The sequence below is a fragment of the Vanellus vanellus genome (genome assembly GCF_965231255.1).
Source record: "Vanellus vanellus genome assembly, chromosome: 1".
NCBI lineage: Eukaryota > Metazoa > Chordata > Aves > Charadriiformes > Charadriidae > Vanellus > Vanellus vanellus.
The window spans coordinates 126,200,954-126,218,902 of record NC_138905.1 but is presented as its reverse complement, the minus strand read 5'-3'; the positions used below and the strand labels follow the sequence as shown (position 1 = coordinate 126,218,902).

At 40.1% G+C, this 17,949-nt stretch overlaps 1 protein-coding gene across 1 annotated transcript in view; it reads left to right on the top strand.

Annotated features, from left to right (window-relative positions):
• Nucleotides 1-9,625: 9,625 nt before the first annotated feature.
• USP9X (ubiquitin specific peptidase 9 X-linked) overlaps nt 9,626-17,949 on the top strand; it is an 83,885-nt gene continuing 75,561 nt past the window's right edge. The window contains exons 1-3 of the mRNA XM_082494525.1: nt 9,626-9,725; nt 11,601-11,746; nt 12,047-12,126. Of these exons, the coding sequence (XP_082350651.1) occupies nt 9,630-9,725; nt 11,601-11,746; nt 12,047-12,126 (322 nt within the window). The 5' untranslated portion in view covers nt 9,626-9,629. The remainder of the gene's footprint in view (nt 9,726-11,600; nt 11,747-12,046; nt 12,127-17,949) is intronic.

Sequence of the window (17,949 nt, the reverse complement as noted above, 5' to 3'; positions counted from 1 at the left end):
AATATGTTAGTTTTGTTGCCTTGATGTGCAGGGCCAAATACTGGATTCTCAGCCTTAGCTTGAATATTGTCTGCTTTGGTTAGAATTTCTTGGACTCTGAGCTTGGCATTTCAATGAGAATTTTACATTGAGACTGAAAAACTTTTGATGGAAGGGGGTCAGTTTTAGCCGGAGAAGCCTAAGGAGAGACTTTACTTCTAATCACCTGAAAAGACAATCTGAGAACCGTAAGCTTAGGCTATGTGTTACACCTGAAATGGTTAAATGTAGTCAGATTCTGCTCTTCATCAGTATGTCTGAAGTCTGGTTACATGAGAAACCAGTACCATTGTCCAGTTTTCTTTTTGGAAATTTTTTTCAAAAGATGAAATAATCCACATGGTTTTGCTGTAACAGAGCTATATTAAAAAAAAAATATTGCTCTTTTCATTATTAAGCCTTCTATGTCTAGTTGTTTGGTCTGGGGTTTGTTTTGTTTTCTTTTTTTTTAATAGTGACGGAAGAAATACTGAATTCTCCCTCCCTGTTCTTGATACACATGTATGAGTATTTTAGTTCTCTTAACACAGGGTGTCAATATAGCATTTTCCTTTCTTTGAGGTTGTTGAACTTTTTTTCCCCAAATCTCATTTGAATTAAGGCTTCGATCTTTGAATAGCCTCAGAACTTTAAATTTTCGGCCAGACCTCTGCATAAGTTCCCCAGTACTCTAAAATACAGGTTGAAAACAATAGGATCACGCTGTCACACCTGTAAGTCTATAACACAGATAATACTCGTTTTTGTTGCTCAAGGAGGAGGAAACATCACTGCTTAAAACCAACATTTCTGCAGCATTCCTCTACAGTCTGTTCAGCATAGAATGCTGTGTAGCTGGTACTGGAAGATTTGAGTGCATTTAGATGACTCCTTTGAGACCGTATTTATGGGATTGAGAGTTGAGGTCCCTCTGCTTTGCCCCTGACCTGACAACAAGCGGTGGTGCTTTCTTCTGGAAGTTCATGTTCTGTGCTTTTACTGCTTGCTTAAATTAACGTGAACAGTAGGTTTAGGAGCATCTTATATGAAGTCACATACCATTAAGCAGATGTAGCTTAGCTACACTTAGTCTTAACGCTAAGCTTTGAAGTGAAAAAAAAAATCCTGAAAGAACTGAAGTATGTTTCTGGACATCCCTCTTTATTTTGTCATATTATATTGATGGCAAATAGAGTTGTACATTTGCATGGATGTTCCCAATGTTCCAGAAGTGCTGCCAAGTGTCTTAATTTCAGATGTATGTTGTGGAAGGATCAATGAAAAAAATTACTTGAAGTAACCTGTTTTTCAGTGAGAATAGCTTTAGTTCATAGCAATTACAGTTACTCAAAATCTGTCTTTTACTGTATCACTTACAAATTTACTGCTTTGAAATAATGTGTTGGAGCCTGATGCAGTTGACCAAGTCCCATGTACGCTTACTTCTCTACTAGGAGAAAAACTCTAAATTAATTCTTTGTAATATAAAATATTTAACATAACCTTTTCTCTGATTGCTGTGTATCAAGTATTTTTTAAACATTGAAAGTTAAACACTTCTTGCTGTACTGAATAGTAGCTTAATGACAAGTTTTTCATTAATCATTGAATACATTTCAATTTTAGTGCCTGTCAGTGTTAATGAGCAAATTGCTGGGACCACCAGTTTTCTATTCTGTTCATATAAATGATTTCCTCCTTCCTGAAAGACACAAGGCACAGAGAAGAAAGAAAATGATAAATGTGTGGGGGTGTGTATAGATTGTAACTACTGAATTAGGTCAGTGTTACAATTTTGGGGGAGGTGTTTCTAGATAAGAAGGCGTTTTGATTGAAATAAGGGAAAAGGGTAGAAGGTTAGATTCCTAAGTCTAGAATTTTTAGACTGGAATCACGTCACAACCCTTGTGATGAGTCAGTATTTATTAGGATTTTAAGAAGGCAGTTCCCACAATCCTATGTGAAACAAATCTGTGATACCTTTCAACCTAAAATTTGTGTTGCTGCAGTTAAGCTTCTTTCCAGTACAGCACTTATGAAAAAGCACGTCTTCTGTGAATCCCGTTAAGGTAGGAACGTCATTCTGTAAATAACGCTGGAGAAAAAAAAAAATGTATTTTTAATTAGCATAGTTGTATGATTTTTAGAAAGCCCTGTTGTTACATGTTAAGTAAACTAGTATCCTGGTATATGCACTGCAGAATGGATTTTGTGGCATGTATCCTCGTTTGTATACTGCCTGAAACCTTTTATTTAAAGGAAAAATAACTCTGTGTCCCTAGATAGGGCTTAGGTAATGCACATGAATAATAAATTGTATTTTGAGGTATGTTACTGTCATCTGTCACCTTGCATTTGCTTTTTTCTGGTACTCTATATTACAAGTAGCTAATTTAGGAGAAAGGCTGTATGTATTGGGGTATTCCAGTTGCTCTTGAGGTGACTTTGAGAAACTTGGATGAGAGCAGTTCTAGAAGTCAACTGTATTAGAAAATTATGTATGTTCCTTGGTCATTATATGCGAAAACACCATCTTTTGTATTTGCTGTTACATGCTATCCTGTAACAGAGTAATATGTACATATAAATATACTTGCTTCTTATCTAGCACTTACCCAGGAACCTGTGTCTGATGTGTTTTTCCTGGCTTTTGAAAAGGTACTTGATTTCTTTTCTTCCCCAAACAAAATTAACCTATTCTGCCACACAGGTGTGAGGTTGCTGGCTGTGGAAGCTGAGGTGAGGCTTAGGTGTCAGCTGCACTTGAGTGCTTGAGCCTGGAAGCAGAGGGCCCTCCCGGAGGGCAATGCTTGTCTGTTGTCCTCTTCAGGCTGCTGGTGCTCTGTGGGAATGATACTTGCAGAGGGTGGTGTCTTCTAAATGGGGAGCATGCAGAGTCAAAAAAACCTATAGTTGTCTTTTTCTGGTGTTACTAAAATGACAAGGACTCAGGGGAAGCAAAAGCTGACTTTCACGTATAATTTGGTGGTGGATCAGGGTGACATAAGGAGATGGAAAAAGCATGGCAAATTGGAATTTGCTCAGTTGGCAATCAAAAGCAAGTGTCACAGAATCACGGAATTTTCAGAGTTGGAAGGGACCTCTAGAGATCTAGTCCAACTCCCCTGCTAAAGCAGGATTGCCCAGAGCATGTTACTCAGGACTGCATCCAGGCAGGCCTTGAAAATCTTCAGAGAAGGGGACTCCACAACCTCCCTGGGCAGCCTGTGCCAGTGCTCTGTCACCCTCACCATAAAGAAGTTTTTCCGTGTATTTGAACAGAACTTCCTGTGTTCTAACTTGTGCCCATTGCCCCTCGTCCTGTCACTGGGAACCATTGAAAAGAGCCTGGCTCCATCCTCCTTCAACCCACCCTTTAGATACTTGTAAGCATTAATAAGGTCTCCCCTCAGCCTTCTCTTCTCCAGGCTAAAGAGTCCCAGCTCTCTCAGCCTTTCCTCATAAGGGAGATGCTCCAAGCCCTTAATCATCTTAGTTGCCCTTCGCTGGACTCGCTCCAGCAGTTCCCTGTCCCTCTTGAACTGGGGAGCCCAAAACTGGACACAATATTCCAGTTGTGGCCTCACCAGTGCAGAGTAGAGGGGGAGAACGACCTCCTTCGACCTACTGGTCACACTCTTCCCTATGCAGCCCAGGATTCCCTTGGCCTTTTTGGCAACAAGGGCAGATTGCTGGGCCATGGATAATTTACTGTCTACCACTACCCCCAGATCCTTCTCCTCCAAGCTACTTCCCAGCAGGTCTGCCCCTAACCTGTACTGGTGCCTAGCATTCTTCCTCCCCAGATGCAGGACCTTGCACTTGCTTTTGCTGAACCTCATTAGGTTCTTCTCTGCCCAGCTCTCCAGCCTGTCCAGGTCACGCTGGATGGCAGCACGGCCCTCTGGGGTGTCAGCCACCCCACCCAGTTTGGTATCATCAGCAAACTTGCTGAGGATACACTCTGTCCCCTCATCCAGGTCATTAATGAATATAATAAACAAAATTGGACCGAGTGTTGGCCCCTGGGGGACACCACTGGTTACAGGCCTCCAACTAGACTCTGTGCCGCTGATCACAACCCTCTGAGTTCTGTCACACAGCCAACTCTCAATCCACCTCGCTGTCGCCTCACCTAGCCCATACTTCCTCAGCTTCCTAATGAGGATGTTACAGGAGACAGTGTCAAAAGCCTTGCTAAAGTCAAGGTAGATGACATCTACAACTCTCCCCTCATCCAGCCAACCAGTTATAACATCATAGAAAGCTATCAGATTGGTCAAGCGCGATTTACCCTTGGTAAATCCATGTTGACCACTTCCAATCACTTCCTGTTCCTCAACGTGTTTGGAGATGACATCCAGAATGAGTCGCTCCATTACCTTCCCAGGGACAGAGGTGAGACTAACCAGTCTGAAGTTCCCTGGGTCCTCCTTCTTGCCTTTTTTGAAGATGGGAGTGATGTCAGCCTTCCTTCAGTCCTCTGGCACCTCTCCTGTTCTCTATGACCTTTCAAAGACGATGGAGAGTGGTCTAGCAATAACATCCGCCAGCTCTCTCAGCACTCGTGGATGCATGCCATCAGGGCCCATGGACTTATGAATGTCCAGCTTGGCCAAGTGGTCTCTGACCCGGTCCTCCTCAACTGAAGGAAAATCTTCCTCTCTCCAGACCTTCCCCTTTGCCTTCAGAGTATGGGATTCGTGAGGGACAGTTTTAGCAGTGAAGACCGAAGAAAAGAAGGCATTCAGTAACTCTGCCTTCTCTGTGTCTTCCACCACTAGGGCACCCGTCTCATTCACCAATGGGCCTACGTTTTCCTTAGTCTTCCTTTTTCTATTGATATACTGAAAGAATCTCTTCTTATTGTCTTTAACTGCAGTGGCCAAGCTGAGTTCTGATTGAGCTTTGGCCCTTCTCATTTTCCCCCCTACATAGCTTTGTTATATCTTGATAGTCCTCATAAGTTGCCAACCCCCTTTTCCAGAGAATGTAAGCTTTCCTTTTTTTCCTGAGGTCCAGCCAAAGTTCTCTATTTAGCTGGTCGTCTTCCCCGTCTACTCGTTTTTCGAGACAAGGGGATGGCCTTCTCCTGCGCTTTTAAGAGCACCTGCTTGAAGTATGCCCAGCCTTCCTGGGCACCTTTGCTCTTCAAAACTGCCTCCCAAGGGACACTCTTGGCCATGCTCCTAAACAGGCTAAAGTCTGACCTTCGGAAATCCAAGGTGGCAGTTCTGCTGGCTCCCTGCCTTACTTGATCAAGAATTGAAAATTCTATCATTTCATGATCATTCTGCCCAAGGCGACCTCCAACCTTTACATCCCCCACAAGACCTTCTCTGTTAACAAGCAGTAGGTCCACTAGGGCACTTCCCCTAGTTGGTTCCTTCACCAGCTGTGTTAGGAAGTTGTCAGTGGGATTCATTTGACTCGGTCTTCCTAGCCTCATACATAGCTTGATTAACAATGGAGTAGTTAGTTTCTCATTTAATATGCATCTGTCTCCATTGTGACACTGTATCAAAACATCCGTTCAACGCTTTGGATAAAGGTGATTTTTTTTTTTTTTTTTTAACATGGCTTAGTGTGCTGAATCCAAAATCAAATACCATACAAATGAGACATATATAAAAACTAATATAGTCTCCATTAGAATTCAGCTGGATACAGGTGGTTTGAATTGTTTCTGTTCAGGTGCTTGCATACTCAAAACCAAGGTGTTGCTGCATCAGTTTATGTTTATTTATAAATAAATTAATTTAAAATAGGTGTAAAGGCTATTCTTGGGCTGCACCAAAATGTGCCTTGCTGAGTTTTAACTCTAAAAAATTGAGTGGTCTGAATTAAAGAAATGATGGGAATTTGACATTTCATGATTAATCAGGTCTAGAAGGATTAAAGCAGTAGTATGTTCTCTGGGCATGGAGTTTGATGTTTTCTCTTTTTAAAACATATATGGTTAAATCAGTGGCTGAGAACAGGATGGGTAAATTACTCTTCTAATAGTGTTTAAAAATCGTAAAATTGATGATTTGTGCTTTCAATAATATGTTTGTATACTTTGTAATTAGAAGGAAAATACCTCAACGAGGATATCCTTGCAATTTAGAATATGCAGATACTACAAGAATTAATCAGACCATTTATTGGAGATGGTTTTAGTTAGCTGCAGTTCAACTTGAAGTTACTTTTGCATCTCAGAGGACATCACACAATTCAGGGAGAGAAGTGATGAACTCGCTTCAGAAGTTGGCCTTGTCTTATGCTCATGGCCAAGCCAAGTGAACATGCTGGATGCCCTGAAATACACTTCTCTGGGAATCTAATTTAAGTAATATACACAGAGTATTGTTATTAGAGTCACTCAACAGTCACTAAATCAGAGGAAGAAAAAGATACATTAATTCTTTATGTAAATGTTCTGTATTTACTAGTGTCTACAAAATTCTGTATGTTTTCATTACACAGATTTTGTTTTACTCTATGAATTTACAAGATTTTGAATTAAGTTGGTTATTTCAGTAATAGTTTTCTAGTATCTCTTGGTTAAATTGTGTCACTCAACTTGAGCAGAAAGGAATGTACAAGAATGCTTTGCCAAGACCCTTCAACTAAGCACATAGGCAAAATCTGAGGGTAAATCCACACTAGTGTAAGACAGTCTAAATAGGAGAGCAGTAGTTTTGTCCTGGCTCCCTGTCTGGCATTAGGGTGAGTACTCTCGGGCCTTGCAGTACACCGGTTCAGGTAATTAAAGAAACTGAAAAATAATCACAGTCTTTGTAAGTTTGGGGTTTCTTTTTGTTGTTGTTTCCCTTAGTACTCTGAACTGTCTTACTTCATTATAGCTCAGCCAAAAGCATTAGACTAAGAAAGAGATGAGGTTTAAGCAGCTTGCACTTGATGTAAGTTGCTGTGGAACCACAGCTGCCGGTGGTCACATCTTTCTGCAGTTTAAGCTGCTGGAAGGAGCTTTTTCACCCTTTTCTTGCTTCTTTGCCACCTCACTCCTTGTGCCAGCACAAGTTTTAGTGAGGCTGTATTACGAACCGGACCTGTTAGGAAGGATGGTGGTGATTAAGGAAGGTTTATTGTGGTGGTAGAGTTGGCTTAGGGCTATTGAAAGGTAGAATGTGAGTTGGCAGACATTTGATTTCATTCATTTATGCAAGTACCTAGAAGCCTGAATCAGGTAGTGCAGGGGAACTGACTGCATTGAACTACAGTAGACCACAGTGCATGTGTGTATATATGCATCTGTATATATATTTTATGTATATGGTGGGGAGCAGTCTTGCTAATACTTTCTGCCTAATGATCTTTCTAAACAACAATAGAAAACAATTAAATACTCAGAGGAGGGCATTTAAAAAAGAATGCCAGTTAAAATAGGTTAGTTTTAAAAACTGCATTTAAAAAAATCAGTTTCTTCCTAATGAAAATTTGAGTTTGTGATGCCTTTGTTCTGGACTTAGCAGTCTTATTAAGCCCTATGAATATGAATTCTGAAGTGTGGGCATGGATTACAATTGACTGTGTTCAAAGAATACGGTTTTGTTCAAAAGTTAACATTATTTTAGTGTCAATATTAGAGATCTCTAAATTTGTTGGTGCTGTTAATACTGGAGACCGGGCAGGGGAGAAATAGCGTATTCAGCCAAAATGTAACTGGGCTTGCAAATTTGCATCATTTAGGAAAAGATTGTAGAGTGTCTTGGAGACTGATAACAGCATTGACAATAAAATTGAGATGGGACATCATAATAAACCACTTAAAAATATGCATAGTGTTACAGCAGAAATTTCACTCTAACTTGTTTAACTCAAAGCTTTTGCTGAGTGAATCAGAAACTTAGCACTGCGAAATGAATCTCACTGAAAGCTCATACAATTCCTTCTACCACCCTACTTGGCTTTTGAACATTGAGTACTGTTGTTGGTTTATGTGGTGCTTGGAAGTCTGAGTTGCTCTGGAAAATCACGTTGTCTTCTGTGGTTACACAGTGCTCTGCTGGTATAACTTAATACAACTTTTTATTTCGGTATTTAAATGATACATAATGAAGCTGAAATACATAGTGATTAGTTAACTGTTGGTATATCATGATTACAAGATCAACAAATAAATCTGATGTCACAATTTTCTTGTATAATCCACTGAAATGCTTGGTGGATATGTGATGGGCTTTGTAGTGGGCCTGAAAGGCAAGTGGGCTCAGGCTTTCTTAGGCACGTGCTGGAAGAAGGGAATACAGGTCATAGAATAGAATTGTCTAGGTTGGAAGGCACCTTTAAGATCATCAAGCCTAACCATCAACCTAATGCTGCCAAAACCACCACTAAACCATCTCCCTCAGCACCACATCTACACAGCTTTTAAATACCTCCAGGGTTGGCGACTCCACCACCTCCCTGGGCAGCCTGTTCAATGCTTAATAACCTTTTCCATGAAGAACTTTTTCCTACTATCCAGTCTAAACCTCCCCTGGTGTAACTTGTGGCCGTTTCATCTTGTCCTGTTGCTTGTTACTAGTGAGAAGAGGTTGACCTCCACCCATCTACAACTTGCTTTCAGGTAGTTGTAGAGAGTGTGAGGTCTCTCCTGAACCTCCTTTTCTCCAGGCTAAACAACCCCAGTTCCCTCAGCTGCTCCTCATAAGACTTGTTCTCCAGAATCCTCACCCCAGCTTCATTGCCCTTCTCTAGACACGCTTCAGCACCTCACTGTCTTTCTTGTAGGCAGGGGCCCAAAACTGAACACAGTATTTGAGGTGGGACCTCACCAGTGCCAAGTACAGGAGGACAATCACTTCCCTAGTCCTGCTGGTCACACTATTCCTGATACAGGCCAAGATGCCATTGGCCTTCTTGGCCACCTGGGTACCCTGCTGTCTCATATTCAGTTGGCTGTTGACCAACACCTCCAGGTCCTTCAATGCCAGGTCAAATGCCCTGGGTAAATGCTGATGTGCTAATAGAAGTTGTTTGGCTGCAGCGTCTCTGTTCATCTTAGCTAAGTTAGAAGCAATCTCTAACTCCATCTCAGACATCTGCAGTTGGACAGTGTCAGGAGAAGAGTGTTGGAAAACTGTTCATGCTCTTAACCAGGTCATTTCTACATAGGCCTCGATCAGCACCTTGAATTCAAATTGAAAATTTGCTGTAGCAATTCAAGTATGATAGAATCGGAGCACACAGCTGCATTTTGGATGTGTGTCAGTTTCTCAGTGGTATAGAGGTAATTATCAGTGTGATTTTTACTGAGAGCGTTAAAATCACGTTAAATATTTTAAATGACTCCTTCTTCTAATGTCAGTTGTACTCAATGAAAAGAAATACTAAGTCTAATATAAGTTTCTTTATAGCAGTGTATTTGTTTATGTAGTGTTCTTTTCCAGGTATGAATTACTTTTATAAGCTTGTGTCCATATAGCATATTGTCTTTTTTTTCAGGTTATGCAATGGTCTCTGCAAGATGGCATGTTCTTGAGTTGGAGCTTTTTAAGGCGAGCATATGCTGGTATTTCAACTTTACTAAGTGGACTATAATTTCTTCTCTCACAACAACTACATAAGCAGACAAAATTGCAAAGATCTGCCCTGTGTCGAGTATGACAGCCACGACTCGTGGCTCTCCGGTAGGAGGGAATGATAGCCAGGGCCAGGCTCCTGATGGACAGTCCCAGCCTCCCCTCCAGCAGAATCAGGTATGATATTAACAATCAAGTTGTCTAAAAATAAAGCACTTAGTTCTTTAGAAATAGCGTTTCTGAATTATTTGAGTTTGTATATTCCTAGAGATGTCTTGTTAGGTATATTTTTTGTGTGTGTCTGGAAGTACAAAAAGATTTTGAGGGATGAAGGCACTGCTGTTGTCAAAGTAGATACTGTTAGGGACAACTGCATTGCAAAAGATGCTCCCTTTTCAGGCAGTGGCGTAGTTCTTTCAAGCATAGTTCTTTTGGATAAGAAACTGCCTTGGAATAATATCAGAAGCTTCCTCAGAACCACATTGTAGACGTACCTGCCACATATTGGTGAAACTACTCTCTGTGAATTCAATTTATGCTTAGTTCTGCAAAAGCACTTTTGGGATAAAACAGCTTACAAGCGGATATCAGCTCTTCAAGACCAGCTTCATCTAGGTCTCCGTTCATTGTACTAGACTTCCTGAACAACTTAGCGTGTTTTTGTTGGACCAAGTTATCCTGCTTTCAAATACTACTTCATAATGTGATGATTCTTTTTTTGTTGGGGCAAAAATGGCAGAAAAGATGCTTTTAAACAGTGCAGCCAAACCCATGTAAAAGAAAAGCCACACTTTATCATCTTCATACTGAATTAAATGACATTTGTTTAATAGCATAAGGTTAATGGTTGTTACTTCCTGAGAATTAATTGTTCTTTGGAACATGTGTGGTGGGCTGACCCTGGCTGCCAGACAAGCCCCCACCCCGTCGCTCATTCCCTCCGCCTCAGTGGGATGGGGGACGGAATCGGAAGAGAAAAGTGAGAAATTGTATAGGCTGAGATAAAGACAATTTAATAAGTGAAGGGGTAGAGGGGGAAACAAGTTATGCAAGTGCAGTCACTCACCACCAGCTAGTCCCCAAGCAACAGCTACCTTGGAAAAAAACTTCCCGCCCCCTACCCCATTTTATTGCTGAGTGTGACGCTCTATGGTGTGGAGTATCTCTTTGGTCACTTCAGGTCAGCTGTCCCAGCTGTGTCCCTCTCTTTCCAGCCTCTTGCGCACCCCCAGCCTACTTACTGCTAGGGCGCAAAGTGAGAAACACAAGGTCTTGCATCTGCGAGCACTGTTTAGCAACAGCCAAAACACTGGTGTGTTATCAATACTGGTTTGGTCACAAATCCAAAACTCATCAACATACAGGGTGCTATGAGGAACATTAACTCCATGCCAGCCAGACACAGTACAACATATGAAAAATGTTCTTGAGGTTTTGGTCCTCCCTTGTCCTCCTAAATCTTGCTGTTCTGATTTGAAACTTTATTATTGTCAATTCATACTATTTCTGTAGATGAATAAGTGTGCATCTACAAAATGCATTGTAGTTCGGCCCATCAAAATGGACTTAACTAATCATGTTCCTGGAGGGTGGTTAGTAGCCAGCTGTAGTAGTCTGTTACTCATTTTTAGCAAACTTCTTTAGAAAACATTTTCATGATCGTTTTCTTCTGTGCTGTTGCTGAAGTTTGTCTTTCTACCTAAAATAGCCATCTTTCCTGCAGAAGATTTGTAAAGACTGGAGCATCCCTATAGTCTTCATTTTCACCTTCTAGATGGGTGGTCTGCTGAAAATAGTAGTCTGTTACACAAAAATCCACTTTCCTCACTGGGAAAGTAGCTTAATTTTTAAACTGTCAAGATAGAAAGCATATAGCACATTTTATGCTCTAGTTTTTGTTAATAAATCTGAAATCAAATGATTTTATTATATTTTATGATGACATGTACTTAATTCAAGTGATTCTTTGAAACACAGTATGAAGGAAAAATGCCAAAATAAGTGGCATGTAAGCACAGGCAGTATTTAAAGTATTTTCCGTGCCAATTTTAGACTTCTTCGCCTGATTCTTCCAATGAGAACTCCCCAGCTACCCCGCCTGATGAGCAGGGCCAACGAGATGCTCCACCCCAGCTTGAAGATGAGGAGCCTGCATTTCCACACACAGACCTGGCGAAGTTGGATGACATGATCAACAGGTATTTTCACACCTTTTTCAGAGGGTGTAGATTATTTGTGCGATTATCTTGATAGTGGAATTGGGATTGTTGCATCTTTGTTTCACTGGATTTCTTGAAATATCTTTTTTATTGGGTTAGAGTTGTAAAAAGAAAGAGGCTTGAATCAGAATTTTTTTTTTTTTAATGGAGTGCTCACCAGGGCCTTTAAAAATGTATGTTCTTACCTGTCATGGTTTAGGCATTACAAAGGGGCAAGGATTCTTGCTTTTTAAGAAGCATAGTTGAAATACAGGGGGTTTGTTTTGTTTTTGAATATAGGCCTCGATGGGTTGTTCCTGTATTGCCGAAAGGGGAATTAGAAGTTCTTCTAGAAGCTGCTATTGACCTAAGTAAAAAAGGTAAGCTGAAAAGACAATTAATGGTTATTGGGCCAACATGTAAAGTCTTCCCTTGTTCTCTTGAACCCTTGGTAGAGGCTTGAAAATTCTTAATTATTTCTGTTACACCCCTGGTCCTGAAGATTGTGTCAGAGTGGTATGCAGAACTTGTGTTGATAGGAAGTTTTTAAAAAACCATCAATGTAGTTAGAAATTAGGTGCCTTAGCATGAGTATGGAAGTTGGATAAGCTCACAGCAATAAAAAATCTTGTCATTCCTGTCCTACCTGTTCCTGTATTCACTTTGATATCAGACCTAGAGGGTTTCATCTTTATAACAGATACTAAAACTCAAAAGAATTCTGTTTTTTTTTTTTTTTAAATAAGTTACTAATCTAGCTTTCCAAATGTCTTGCCATAATTTTTGTTGAAATTTGGCACATACATACTTTTGAGAATATAAAAGAAAAGTTAGAATTTTGAACAGCATGATTTAGGCTAATAATTCTAACATATTGCTTGCTTGGAAGTAGGAGTGTTCCATATCAGGACTGTGTATGTGTTTGCTAAATTGTACTAGTCAGATTGACAAATTTGTCATGTGTTCTGGAAAGTTCTGTTCTCCTGGGAACTTGCTTTGGTCTCCTGTTTCGGTCAGTATTTGTTGCCCCAGTATTTGAGTAATACCAGAAGTCAGATCAAAATATTTTTCTAGGAGATCTACACTTACCAGCTATTTGTGTTTTAAACACAGTGACATACAAAGTACCTTTTCCTTACTTTTGTGTAGCTGGACCAGGATGACTTCATTTTTGTGTTAATAAAGGTTATTCTTAGGCAGTTTTAAGAATAAAAAGCTGATTGTGGTTATGATATTCTGGGTTATCTTGATTGTTTTCTGTAAGTCTTTTTGGCTTTGGCGCAGTCTCTGGAGAAACAAAAGTTAGGGTGTACCCTTGTGATCCAAAATAGGATAATGACATGTTACCAACACTGATTTATCAGCCATAGTTGTGCTTGGAATTGGCTTCTTTGCATGTAGCTAGGTCTGGCAGGAATCTTAAGGTGAGTGTAGAATTTTCAAGTGATCATATCTGTTCAGGAGCAAAAGAAATGCCAACTTAGGGAAAGAAAATGCAGCCATCTATGTGTCTGGGCTGTTGGAACAGTGCAGTAAAAAGAAGTTCTCTGTTTGTGATTTGTGAGAGGGGAGATGCATGTACTGCCAGCTGTTAAGTCATCTTTTAAAAAAAAAAAAAACCAAACTGTCAATGCAATGAAGTAATAAGAGCAGAATGAGATTTTTGGCTACTCTTAACATCAGCATACTTCTCCAAAGCATCAGACTTAGTTGAAAGTTCCCAAACAAAAAGTCTTTTTCCTCTTGAAGTTGCGAAAAACAATGGAAATCTGTTGGTATGCTTTATGCACTTTGATTTTTATTAAGTTGTTGATGTCCAATTCTGAAAAGGGCTTCTACATCGCTATTTAATTATTCTTCCTCTTGCCCTCTAGATGGATTCCTATCTGTGTACGTACACAAGGATTATTGGCTAAGGAGGAAACAAGGGAAGCTGTTAGAAGTAGTTGTTTAACTGTGTTATCTTTACAGTTACATCCTAGAACTTTTTTCCTCGCTACTTGAAGTTACATGATGGCTAAGGTGGTTCTTTTTTAAATAACTGTCAGTGCTCAAGGAATATGATAGGGTGCTCACTTGGGGTAACTGACACTGGTAAGCTCAAAACTTGGCGGACACTGTTACAGAGCTGTGTATATATAGAGAAGTAATATAAATGATTCTGTTGTGTACAATTTTTTAATAGATCAAAACTGTGTTCCATTATCTCAGTAAGATTTAAACTAGACACCTTGTTACCTGTCTGTGGGCATTTTTCTTAATCTGAGTTCTGTTTCAAATGGGAAGAACTGAAAGGAGAAACTGAAAAATAACCAGCTGTTGAATTACGTAAATTTTATATTGCAATCTGCAACTCATTTAGATTGTGATGCAACAAAACCTAAAAAAGAGCCCACAGAATTTTTTTATCAAGCATCATTTTCTAATGGTTAGGGTTCTTAAGTAGCTTTTATTCGTAACTTTGCCAGTGGCCATTGGCATTCTGGGGTAACTCCTGTCTTTGTGACCCTGTCTATAAAATAAGACTGATATTTGTGTCCTCTTTAAATCTTTCCAGGAACTGAAATTGAAAGGGACATAACTGAACTGAATTGAAAGTACTCATAAGAATTAAATGTCATCATTACCACCTTCAAGTGCAAGGAGCAAATTTGACAGAGTAGTACGAATCCTGTCTAGACTATGACTTGCATTATTCCTGGCAGATGCATTTATTTATGGAAGATTATCTTTTTATGTGTAGGCATCAATGTATTATTCTTCATTAAGCAAGCCATGAGACTATCAAATGATAGTCTGGAGTTACTTGCTAATAGAAAAAAAAGTATTTGAAAAATGGTGTTTAATAGCAAGCCTGATGTTTATCTTCACAATAATTCTGGAATACTTATGCAGTGTTTTGAGTAATAAGATTTGCTCCAGAAATAAATGTCAGAGTGAGTTGGATGCTATAAATTTAAATGCGAGGAAAAAATGGTTTGATTTTGTTTTTTATAGGCTAGAATTTTCCCTACTCTTTCTTTTAAAATCCACTCAACAACTCTGCACTGCTCCACCTTTGCTGTGGATTTTACTGCTCCTAATGTTTACATTCAATTTTTAACACGATGCCAGAACTTTCCAATGTGACACACACACAAGCAAGATGCAAAGCAACTTTTAGAATTTGTAGCTTATTTAAACTGAAATGTGCATCCAAATTCTAGGCAGCCCAGTTCTGGGAGTTGTTTCCAGCATCTTCTCTGAAGACCATCTCTCTCTGGATGATCCATCTCCATTTCTGTGGGACCACCCTTGAGTTCCTTACTGAAGCTGTATCTTCTGCATTTTCTTGAAATGGTTATTTCTAGCCATCTGCCTAAAGCAAGGACCTCAGGCTTGTGCCGTCATGTTCCAAAGTTTCTTAGCCAGGTGTTTGGGCTAGAACCAATTCAGTGCAATGAACTACAGCAGGGCTAGTGCAGTGTCTTGGTGCAGAAGGACCCTCATATTCCTGATGATTAAGAGATATTGAAAGTCTGCCAGAATCCGTTTGTCCCATGTGTAGCCATGTGTAACCACTGTGCCCATGGGGAAGTGTGGGTTCCCCTAGAGCTCCTTAGCTTCAGGTCACTGTCATTTCTGCAGGGTCTGAGCCAGCCCTTACCAAGGTGCTGAAAGGTTTCTGTGCTGCACTTCCTGAGGCTCCAGGTCTGGGGGTGCTTCACTGGCACAGGGCCACACCAGTGTGTGGAGCCAGCTCAGCTTTGGGATTGCAGCTACAAAGTTGTGTAATCCAGCGTCTTGGAGAAGAGGAGCTTGGGGCCTTGGTGGTCCAACCGTATACTGTTGATTACCCTTCAGATGCATCAGAGGTTGGTTGTTCATCTACAGTTGCATCTGGACTGACAAATTTTGTGGACCCAGAGTGTTTCTGCTTTTGTGGCAGGGTTAATACACTCTGCATGGGTTATCTGGCAAATTGACCACCTTTAAACACAGGTAGAGAAATAAAATGGCCTTCTGTTATTCCTCTAATCCCCTAATTGCAGCTCCCGTATACTGTATGTTGCACATCACCTTTTCTTTTCATATTTACTTTTTTCTCACTGAATAATACTTTTCTCTAAATACTTAGCTCAGGGCTGCATGCACTTACTTACCTCTTGTATTCTTCCTTATCCTTTTCTGCCCTCAGAATTTGGGCAGCAGGGAGAAAAATGGCTGCTTGTGGTCTTACCTAAGAATTAGTGGTATGGAATCTGATTCAAGCAGTAGTTGCCAGTTGTCTAGTTTGATGACTGTTTCTCTTCTCACTGTTGTTGGGTTACTCTTGCTTCCTCTCCTAACCTGCTGTCTTCTAGGACTCCTGTACTCTGCTTTTGATAATAATCTGGTACTTGTAGACACCTAGCCTTGGTTTCTTCCCTAAATGTCCTTTGTTGTTGCAGCAGTATGCAGCGTTGTGGGAGAAGGTAGAAGGTGATTGTAGATCCAGGAGTCCTATGAGTATCTTCTAAGGTTCTACATCTTCTGAGTTCAGTGAAGTATGGAAAGGAGAATGTATTTTGAAACATACTCTGTTTTGATATTCCTGAACTTGGTTTGAAATGTCTTGCTGACTGAAGCTGGCCTACCATTGTAGGGGGAGATGGTCCAAGAAGTACTTGAAAGTTTAAGAGATACTTCAGTGCAGTATACTGGTGCTCTAAGGAGCATTAAAATCACTTGAGTGCCTGCTTTAAATTTGTATTCACAAATTAAGTTCACTGTTGCATTTGGGTTAGGAAAGGAACATTCCCCCTGGGTCAGGTTGGCTACATTGGATGCCTTCTCTGTCCTCTGTTTTGTATAGGGTGAAGTTGTCATCTTTACCTCCTTGAGCAGTTACTTTAACAAAGTCCTTTGTTTACTGTAAATGCCTAAGTTTTAGGCAGTGACCATCTCTCTTCTCTTCTTTTGTCATGTTGTGATTGCTGTGGCTTATGGCCTTTTGTCATTGGTCTTTGCACTTACTAGCAGTGTAAGGCTTACACTAGCAGTGTAAGCACTGCCTTGCACTTACTAGCAGTGTAAGGCAGTGATAGTGTCAGCTATCCAGACTGCAGGTTACATAGGAAGATAACATGGAGTTTTCTATACTTGGCCACAGAGTGTATATCTTGTACCTCTGGTTGTGATAAAAAGAGGGAACACTGGAGTAGTTTTCAAGGAGGTGACAGGAACTCTCCAAAGATTCCTGCTTTACTCGAGTTGCTTGAGAGCAAGAGTACAGGCTAGCAACCCCTGCTACATATGTCTGGAAAGTCTTTGTGGTATTTTCTAACAAGCAGGACAGATGTTCTGTGACCACTTTTGAAAGGAACCTCTGTTGTACAGTTGTTTGTGACTATGAGGAGCTTGAATTTGATAGCCCAAATCAATCCTTCCCAAACCAGTGGAAGTTACTGTCAGACTGTCAGGATATCTCGGGGGGGAGGGAGGGGGCGGCAGCAATAATTTTGTGAATCAGGGCACTGTAGGCTTGTTGAATGCTAAGATTCCCTGATTGAAAATTAAACTTACTCTGTAAAGAACAGTGCAGGCAGGTCACAGTTTTCTTTTTATAACATGTCCAATGTCTTTCATTGTTTCCAGTGTGTACTGATACATGTTTAATATATTTTTCTGCTGACTTTTAGCACTATTTAGATTTTCTAACTGAACTTTTGAAGGGGAAATACAGATTTCTTGAAATACTGGGTTATAAATAACTCCAGAGATTTAAAATAGCTAAAAGAGAAGTATGGATGACTGTTCTTTAAAATTAAACTTAACATATGCCAGCTGCAAGTTTACCGCAGTTATGGGGTCTAGGTGCGCTGGGTCCTGGCAGCAGAATCACAAGAAACTGTAATTCAAGTAAGGGTGAGAGACAGAAGGATTCATATTTATTTTTGCAGATTGATTGTGTCTTGGAAGCTGAGCAGGTCTCACACTTTCTTCTCTTCACTGACTGAGTTTTACTTATTTACAAATAAGAGAAGAACATAACTGCATGTATATCAGAAGAATGGAAGATAAAGACTGTACTTATTGTTATTTTTTCTACTGTATCTTTGAGTATTACAAGCATGGAAAAAGCCCACTCTATCACATGTTTTTAAAATAATTTTAAAATTATCTAAAGGGGTGTAATTTTTGAGGTGGCTTTACTAGAACATTAATCCGTCAGGTGGTTGTGC